This window comes from Balaenoptera physalus, assembly GCF_965194825.1.
Source record: "Balaenoptera physalus genome assembly, chromosome: 14".
NCBI lineage: Eukaryota > Metazoa > Chordata > Mammalia > Artiodactyla > Balaenopteridae > Balaenoptera > Balaenoptera physalus.
Genome location: NC_138893.1, coordinates 69655093 through 69665165, shown reverse-complemented (window position 1 = coordinate 69665165; position 10073 = coordinate 69655093). Strand labels below are relative to the sequence as shown.

General features: G+C 39.5%; 1 protein-coding gene across 11 annotated transcripts in view; it reads left to right on the top strand.

The window, feature by feature from the left end:
- The window catches only part of MARCHF8 (membrane associated ring-CH-type finger 8), a 111823-nt gene that overhangs the window by 66649 nt on the left and 35101 nt on the right, over nt 1-10073 (top strand). Inside the window, exon 2 of one of the 11 annotated variants that reach the window (XM_082423505.1) lies at nt 54-8324. The exons of 9 other annotated variants lie outside the window; for them this stretch is intronic. In XM_082423505.1, coding sequence (XP_082279631.1) covers nt 8313-8324 — 12 coding nt within the window. In that variant the 5' untranslated portion in view covers nt 54-8312. Of the gene's footprint in view, nt 1-53; nt 8325-10073 lie in introns of those variants that run through there. One more of the 11 variants, XM_082423500.1, reaches the window with a different exon arrangement.

Here is a 10073-nt window from a genome sequence, read left to right as displayed (position 1 = left end):
CCATGTTCCCTGCATTAGCAGGCAGACTCTCAACCACTGCGCCACCAGGGAAGCCCACAAACATGGCTTTTTAAAAAAAATGTAACTTATTTAACAATAAGCTGATTTTTTAGCTATTCTCAGTTCTTAGTTGCTAGGATGGGTCATTAGTCATAGAGTAATGCACATTAGGACAGCTGAAGCAGAACTTGTTAGTGAAGCCAGTTGTTTTCAGTGTGACTGGAATATTTTCTTGGACTATACAGTTTTTCAAGATATTCCAGGTAAAATATGAGGATAAATAATTTTTTTGATCTCTTTCCAATAAAATGTATGTCATTCAACAAAGCAGGTAATACCTCTTTTATTGAATCATATTATGAAATATTTATTCCAGTTACACTTAATCCTTATAAAATATTTTATATTTTCTACCACCTGTTAATAAAAAATGAAATTATATTCTTGCTGCCAGACTGATTTGTTTTTAGCAGTGTAGTAATTACAGTAGTTTTTTAGGAATTTCACCTTGGTATTTGCTCCACATCCTCTCTTGTGTGGTAGAATGGAATTCATAGCCTACATAAGTTTTTAGATCATAACAAAAGCACATGATTGAGTACCCCTGGAAGCCTGGTGATTGGCCCAGGCCTGAATCCTACTTGACACCTAATTTAGACCCTAGTCCTTTTCTGAATCTTAAGTCTGACTTTGCTTTGCCCAAACCACACATATCTTCATTAGTACTTTTTATCCTGGCCAACACTACTTCAGCATTGATTTTTCCAGCATTGAGGGAACTTAATCTGCTATAATTTAGATTAAATATACAGTGTACTGTGTCAGGTGTTCAAGGATTGCTTAAATGTTTAAAAATGTTATTATTGTGAAACTGTGTTTTTCCTATATTTAAGTAGGTCCACATAATGTATTTATAAACTCTCTCTCTAATGTATATGTCCAATAGGGACTCCATTCTTCCTTTCCATTCTCCATTCTCTTCCTCCATGGATGGGTGGTAGTGGGTGGATATGTAAAAAAGAGAAAGAGAAGTTAGCATCTCTATGTCTGATGTGGCATTTAAAAAATTCTACCATGTAGTTTTTACCTGCTGGTTGGTTTACCTGTTTATATCCCATAATAGACTATCAATTCCTTACTGGTAGGGATGATATTTTCTTCATCAACAGAACTCCCTTGTAGCTTATAGGATTGTGCGATCCATGTTTGAATGAAAATATTCTCAGTCTTTCGTGAATGGTAATTGTAATTTTTATGCAAATATTTATATTTTCATTTTAAGTGCAGGTCAAAAAAGTATAAGATGGTAGTTGGAAAAATCTGGTAAATATTTTCTTGCGTAAACTTCCTGCCAGTATATCTGTTAGTGTTCCACAGCTGTGGAATTCTCAATGCTTCTGTTATAAAACTGGCACAGTCCCCAGGTCTCTGACAAGTTCAGTGGTTTGAAAGCTAAGTCGTTTTAATTAGAAGCATTGTCGTCTAGAGCAGTGATATGATACTGATAGCTTCAAGAATGCTCTAGAATGTGGCATATAAGGAAGAAGGGGGCTCTAGGTAGAAAACTATACCAGTGTCTGAGGGCATGGTTTGCGGCTGAGCTGGGATCAGCAGGCCAGGCCAGGCCAGGACTGGCATTATTAATGAGATAACGTGGAAAGGTTCTCACAGGGTGTTCCCTTAGGCAACCTGTTAGTAGCTGAGGAAGTCCAGTCCTCCTGAAATGCCCAGATAAGCTTATAGTAAAGGTCAGAGCAAACTGGATATCTCATCCAGAGTATTGGGCAACATTTGAGGGAGCAAGTTTCAAGATTCTGGGAAGCAGGAGTTTATCAGGTCAAGGGTCTTCAGAGCAATGGCTGAGAATTCACCCATCCATGAATGGGTGTTGGCTGCAGGCAGGGTTATTGATACTTTCCTCCTGCTGCTTTAGGGATATGTCATTGCAGCTGTCTTAAGAGTTTGAAGGTCTTGGTTGAAATGTCAGTAGTGGGGAAAGTAGACACGTCATCAAGTGCAGACTCTCTATTATGCCTCAGTTGGGTCTCTCTTTTCTGCATTTCTTGTTGCACTGTGATCATAGAATCAAAAGTACTCTGGCATAGTCCCAACTTTGATGAAGAGTTTTTATGAAAATTGGAAGGACTTACCTGACAACCATTGCCTTGCCCTATTTCAGAATTCTTAAGAAAGCTTGGCCCTCCATAATCAAGGCTTTCACCTCATACACCCAAAAGGAATCAGAATTCTTTATGAGACACTTGGAATATGTGTGAGTCCATCACTGTTGTATTAAATGCCAGGGAGGCTACTCTTCGGAGAAATACCTTTACCTGTACACATGTAGGTTTTAAGGTCTTCAAGGATGGTTCTGTCAGTGGGAATTTTAAACTCAGGGCAGAGAGGTATTTGAAAAGAGGATATGAGTCAAGGAATAGATGACAGTAGTTGAGAGACAATAAGAACAAACAAAATGATAACTCAAAAAAAAATTTTTTTTATAGATTTTATTTATTCATTTATTTATTTATTTTATTATTTTTGGCCGTGTTGGGTCTTCGTTGCTGCACGCGGCCTTTCTCTAGTTGCGGTGAGATGGGGCTACTCTTCGTTGCGGTGCGCGGGCTTTTCATTGCGGTGGCTTCTCTTGTTGCAGAGCACGGGCTCTAGGCGCACGGGCTCCAGTAGTTGTGGCTCAGAGGCTCAGTAGTTGTGGCTCACAGGCTCTAGAGCACAGGCTCAGTAGCTGTGGCGCACGGGCTTAGTTGCTCCGCGGCATGTGGGATCTTCCCGGACCAGGGCTCGAACCCCTGTCCCCTGCATGGGCAGGCAGATGCTTAACCACTGAGCCACCAGGGAAGCCCCAAATATTTTACGTTATAGTTTAAAATATATGAGAAACAGTAGACTGATGCCCAAGGTGATGATTATCGTAAAATTGAAGAATTAGTTTATCACATAGAATTAATGTATTACCCGACAATTCCTTGTGCTCTTTGATGGTTTGTCATGGGGAAAATGTTGAAAACCCTTTCCTGTTTTATATATTTAAAATGTGTTTATCCAAGCCTTAGCCTACTATGGAGGACATGGAAAATACAGGAAAATGTGAATGACACTATGTTCCAAAATCTTCCCTTGTAAAGTTTTAGTTTCTTATAACAGTTACAGGCCCTTCTTCCAGAAGTTTTCTTTTTACAATATACACTCTGTCCTCCATATCCATAGGTTCCACATCTGCTAATTCAAGCAGCTTCGGATCAAAAATATTCGAGAAAAAAATTCCGGAAGGTTCCCAAAAGCAGAACTTGAATTTGTTGCAACTATTTACATAGCACTTACATTGTATTGGGTATTATAAGTAATCTAGAGATGATTTAAGGTATATGGGAAGATGTGCGTAGACTATATGCTAACACGTTTTATATAAGGAACTTGAGCATCTGTGGATTTTGGTATCTGGGGGGTCCTGGAACCACCCCCGCCCCCCATGGATACCGAGGGATGACTACATACATATTATCATTCTTGGAGTAGGGAGTACAAGAAGGCTCTAAAACACAGGGTAGAATTGTACATGTGCACAATACATAAGAAGGAGTTTTGATAACCTGGTTAAGTGCTAAGGATTCATAATTCTGCCGCCAACTGACTGATACTCTAGGGAAAATTGGTGTCTCTGGTGTGCCTTGTTCATTGTGAGAAACAGTTTGCCCTCCTTTTAATTTGTTCCTGAAGTCCGATATTCCCATAGACACCTCAGGCCAAACAATGAGCCTTACAGTAATCAGGATACATTTTTTTTTTTGCCTTTAAAAGATATTTTTAACAGAAGTGATATTTAAATCAGGGGTGAAAGGATGGATGAGTTAATAAATAAGGTTGGACCAACTCACTTTCCATACAAAAAATTAAGATCCCTACTTCACACAAAACACAAAAGCAAATTTCAGATAGATTAAAGAAAGCTCCAAGTGTAAAAAACCAAAACTTTTAAACTGCTTGAAGAAAATATAGGCAATATCTTTAGAATCTTGGGTCACAGAAGGTTTCTTTTTTTTTTTTTAATACAGCAGTTTCTTATTAGTCATCCATTTTATACACATCAGTGTATATATGTCAATCCCAATCTCCCAGTTCATCCGACCACCACCCCCACCTCCCACTGCTTCCCCACTTGGTGTCCATACATTTGTTCTGTACATCTGTGTCTCTATTTCTGCCCTGCAAACCGGTTCACCTGTACCATTTTTCCAGGTTCCACATATGTGCGTTAATATATGATATTTGTTTTTCTCTTTCTGACTTACTTCACTCTGTATGACAGTCTCTAGAGTCATCCACGTATCTACAAATGACCCAATTTCATTCCTTTTTATGGCTGAGTAATATTCCATTGTATATATGTACCACAACTTCTTTATCCATTCGTCTGTTGATGGGCATTTAGGTTGCTTCCATGACCTGGCTATTGTAAATAGCACAGCAATGAACATTGGGGTGCATGTGTCTTTTTGAATTATGGTTTTCTCAGGGTATATGCCCAGTAGTGGGATTGCTGGGTCATATGGTAATTCTATTTTTAGTTTTTTAAGGAACCTCCATATTGTTCTCCATAGTGGCTGTATCAATTAACATTCCCACCAACAGTGCAAGAGGGTTCCCTTTTCTCCACACCTTCTCCAGCATTTGTTGTTTGTAGATTTTCTGATGATGCCCGTTCTAACTGGTGTGAGGTGATACCTCATTGTAGTTTTGATTTGCATTTCTCTAATAATCAGTGATGTTGAGCAACTTTTCATGTGCTTCTTGGCCATCTGTATGTCCTCTTTGGAGAAATGTCTATTTAGGTCTTCTGCCCATTTTTTGATTGGGTTGTTTGTTTTTTTAATATTGAGCTGCATGAGCTGTTTATATATTTTGGAGATTAATCCTTTGTCAGTTGCTTCGTTTGCAAATATTTTCTCCCATTCTGAGGGTTGTCTTTTCGTCTTGTTTGTAGTTTCCTTTGCTTTGCAAAAGCTTTGAAGTTTCATTAGGTCCCATTTGTTTATTTTTGTTTTTATTTCCATTACTCTAGGAGGTGGATCAAAAAAGATCTTGCTGTGATTTATGTCAAAGAGTGTTCTTCCTATGTTTTCCTCTAAGAGTTTTATAGTGTATGGCCTTACATTTAGGTCTTTAATCCATTTTGAGTTTATTTTTGTGTATGGTGTTAGGGAGTGTTCTTATTTCATTCTTTTACATGTAGTTGTCCAGTTTTCCCAGCACCACTTATTGAAGAGACTGTCTTTTCTCCATTGTAGGCACTTGGCACAGGCTCTGAAATTCTATGTTAACTTTAAAAACACGCATGCTAACATAAAAGCATTTAATATTTTAACTAGACAGTCCAAATGCCATCAGTTGGGATGCTTTCAGCTGCAAGTAACAGAACAACCAACCCAACCTGGATTAAACAATGAAAAGCTTTACCAGCTCATATAAAAGGAGGTCTGTGTAAAAGGGCAGGATGGGCTTCAGAGGTGGTTGATCCAGCATATCGGAGGCCTGTTCAAAGACCCAGGTTCTTTCTGTCTGTCTGCTCTACCACTCATGGGGTTTACTTCATCTCAAGGCAGATTTCCACTGAGGTTGTAGATAGTTGTCAGCATTCCTGGCTGTGCATGACCTTGTGCATGGGAGGAAGAGAAGAAGAGAAGCTTGTTGCTCTCTAAGGGTGAGAAGGTAATTTCCCAGATGCCTCCAGCAGATCTCACCTCATGAGCCAGAAGTGGGCTCTTGCCAGTCAACCTACTCCAGGAAAAGAGGGTGAGGTGAGCATCCTGAGATGCAAGGTAACTCTGGGGAGAGAGGAATACTGAAGAGAATTGGGGCTCTGTTGAGGAGGAAGAAGGGGAGGCAACCAGCAGTATTCCCACTAGTCATTTTGTTTTAATGCTACTCTGTTGATGTCTGTTACGCCATGAGGTTTTTGAGTTAGAACTATTTTTTATGCAGCCATATGAGATGTCTTTCTTTTCTTCTGAGTAGTGTGATTTCTGTTTTAAGATGGCGGAGTGAAGCCAAATTTCAAAATATCCATCCTTTTAGATCTGAAGATATGAACAGCAAATGGATAAAAGTTAGCAGACATATACCAACAGCAAATTCAAAGAACACAGCTGATGGTCAGTAAGAGAAATGAAAATTTCCAAGAATTCAGAGAGTTTGGCTCAGAGTTGTTCTTCACCTCTCACTATGCAGAGGCTCTATGAGAGAAAAGGATAGTGAGCAAATACTGCAAAATCCTTAATGGGTGTGGCAGGAGAGTGGGTGAGTACAGGTAGTGCTGTGTTGTAGGAGCACTGGGAATTGCAGGTGACTGGAATCCCTTCCCTGAATGTTTCTCTCATGTGACAAAGAAAAGCATACTAGAGATCGTTATTTTGGTATGTCCCGGCTGGGAAAGAAGTAGAGAAGAAAGGCAGAATGACAGTAAACCCTGGAGCTGATTATCTTCATCAGTAAACTGGGAGTTAGCAGAACACCTGACAGAAGGCAACCTTGATAAAGGGAGTCTCTGGTGAACAGTAAGTGGAAGAAGCGGCACATAGTGAACCCGGGGTGACAGGGCTCCCTTATCTCTTTCATGGGCTAGGTAGGGGTGTTCATTGGATAGGCAGGATTTGAAGGAAACGGAATGATTACAAAGGAACAACCTGGGCTGACTCTTTCTGATGGAAATGAAATATCACAAGGATTGAGGGAATTACAGAATGTTAGGGAGGAGAAGAATATATCCCTGGGAGAAGAGAGCAGAGTTAGGCTGCTTGTAACCCTAGCCCCTGTTGAGCTGGATCCCTTTTCCTTTTATCACACTCCTGAACCTCCCTTCCCCCCAACACACCTGCACAAAGCTGCTAGAATGCAGCACCAGCTGAGGATGTGGCTGGGAGGGGAAAGGTTCCCCTAGACTACACAGTAACACCGACAGAAGTGCTCCACAGAACATCCTGAGCCAATGAGAAGACACGGCCAGGCCTCTGCACTCACAGCAAGGTGGAGAGAAAGGCACAGTGCCTGCAGAAAAAAGATGCAGTCTGTTCTGGAAGGAATAATAATTTCCCTTCAAAACAGAAGAGAGTCCTGCATGAGCTATTAAGAACCTGAGTTTCATAGAACATTGGCTCAGAAATTATGATAATAATAAAATAACAGAATGAGGTGGAAAGGGGAAAATATGGGGCCAAGGAGACTCATAGAGAACCAATTTGCAGAATAAACAAATTAGAAGCAGCTAGGAATGGAATAGTCATGGCTGAAAAATTAACCTACTGACAGAGCACAATCTTGAGATATTCAGTGAGTGCAGAAGAAAAAGAAAGATTGAAACAAGTGAAAATGATAGGTGTGGTATTGGACTTCCTGGAGGCGGAGCTGAGCTAGAAGTATGGGCCTTCAGTTTTTTGTTCAAGTTCCTCTTGGAATTAGGTTTTTGGTTGCAGAGAATTGACCACTTTAGACAGCACTCATTTGGAAATGTGTAAGCATTGACAAATGGTGAAAATGAATGTTCATGTTCTTCCTAGAAGAATACCAATGAGATGAAAGATTTATTTATAGCCTGAGATACCAGGAAAATTCCCCTTTGAAGCAATTTGTTTCCTGGCAGTGATACTAAAAGCTCCCTTCCCCCACCACATGATGATTTTCTATGCTTTGCAGGACCTGGTCTTTTGCTAAATGTAAATACTGACCTGCTGATCTCAGGGCAAGCTGCTTTTCCTATAGCCAGAACCCACTTTGTAGGACAGGTTCTATGGAGAAAAAAAATTTTTTTGTTCTGTCAGACATTTATGGTTAATCATTGACATTTTCTACATTAAAAAAAAAAGTCTCTCAAGTAAGTCTGGGTGATAGGTTAGCATGAAAGAAGAGCAAACAAATCCACTAATGTTTACTTTAGTTGACTAGAAAACTGAACTTTCATTCCTTGCATGTCACCAAGTATGGTTTAGAATCTTTACGTTGTAAATTGCTGTGGGGAGTAGATCATAGAGCAGAAATTGGTTGCTGGAATGGACTTGTCATGAATTATTCATTCACTACCTAGTTCCTAGGAAATCAGCTGGAGGAAGTAGTTAGTCCAGTTTGATCACAGGAGTGGTATGCTAAGGGCTCTAGCAAGCCCTTACAAGTCCGGCAGCAGCGACGATGTGCTTCTGCTGGCTGCTGTAGGGCAGCAGCTGCTGTGCATTGCAGGCAGAACCAAGGAACATGCTGCTGGGGGAGAGCTGCACTGAGGACTCCCTGATGCTTCTTGCCAGAAAATGAAGCTGCAGGTAGGAGAAGTGCCCTGTTAGCGTGGCCGGATTTCTCATGGATCTTAGGGATGCCATTAGGCCTTATGGAACAAATCTGCATAGAACTGGAGTTGCTCAAGGGTGCCTCACTAGTGAGGTTGCCAGCCAGAGAAGCTTAGCAGTTTATTTCCATTTTCAAGGGTGTACTTTGTTTCTAACAAAACCGTTCCTTGAAATTGTGAAAAGTATTCTTGCGCCAAATAAACATTTAAGTCTATAAATTATAGCATATGTTTTAATGATATCTCCTACTCTTGGTGTAAAAAATGTCTTTTTTATTGACATAATATTGGTCATATAATTTAAAATCATGGAATTATGACTTTGGAAAATCATGAGAAAGACAACTTAGTTTATAATTTGCGTGAGCACAGCTGCAGGCTCCATTGTATTTTCTAGAGGAAAGGCACCTTGGTTCTTTCTGTTGGAGCATTCATTTTGGGAAGATCTTTTAGCTTCTCATAAGATGGAAAATGCATAAAAGATGGAACAGTAACAAAAGGTCTTTGTTCTATTTGTTGGTATTATTTACTGTGTGTGTGCGCGCACGCGCGCGTGTGTACGTGCGCACGCGCACTCTCTCTTTCTCAGTAAGCCAGACATGTAATTTCATTTGGCAGGGACATTCTAAAGTTGCCATTTGCATGTCTGTCTTATTTTGTATGGATGCTCTCTCTGTTAACTTTGCTGAGGCTATGAGTTGCTCTTGAGCTGGAGGGGCAAAAGTAGTAAAGATGAAAAGAGCCTCAAGGAATCTGGGCCAAATTGGATATACATATTTCATCATGAAATACCATTTATAGTTTTGAAACTCTTAAGTAAACAAACATCCCTTGAACACATACACTCTGAGCTCTGAGACAACCAGTGACGATCAACAGTCTCCTTCTGCATCATTTTCTTAAGCTCCACAAGAGAAAGGGATCTTTGTTTTGTTCACTTATCATTCCCAAGGGCCTAGAACAGTACTGGGCACATAGTAGGTGGTTAATAAATGTGTTCCCTGAATGAGAATGTTCTGTACTAAAGAAAACAGTCTTCCTACAAAGGTTATAGTATTTACAGTGTTACAGTTTCTTTGAAAACTTTTACAACAAACGTATTCTGAATTGTATTGGTAAAGATTTTTCAGGTAACTTAAAGGAATTATGTATTTCTTGGATATATAAAGAGTTTTAAAGTGGCAGAAATTAAAATCCATTCATTTTACTGTCTGTATAATTAAGGTTTTTAAAAAATCAACAGTGAATACAAAGACCTTTCATTTTTTGGTGTAACTTTATTTCATGTTCAAAAAATGAAAATTACTTAATGGAACATGTATTTGGAAAAGAGTGTATTCATCAATACCTTATTAGGGATATTATCATTCTAATCATACCATGTTACATGTAACATTTTAAAAAGCATTTATCATTCTATGTCAGAAGACTTTTAAAACTATAAACCCATTTATTCATAACTTCTAGGGTAAGTTTAAGACTGCAGTATGTTTGGAGCTGAGTGGAACTAAGCAGGGCAACATATTCCCCATAGATAATATCACATTTGAGAGCTCAGTGGAACCAAAAGGGGTCATCTCTGTTAACTTCTCTCTCCTCCCCGCTCCCACACAAGCCCACTTTATAAAGGACAAAACTGAAATCCAGAGAACATAGATGAATGGTCCAAGAACAAATGGTTAGCTGTTATGGTTTTACGCTTGACCATCTCAAATTTTTTAGTTGC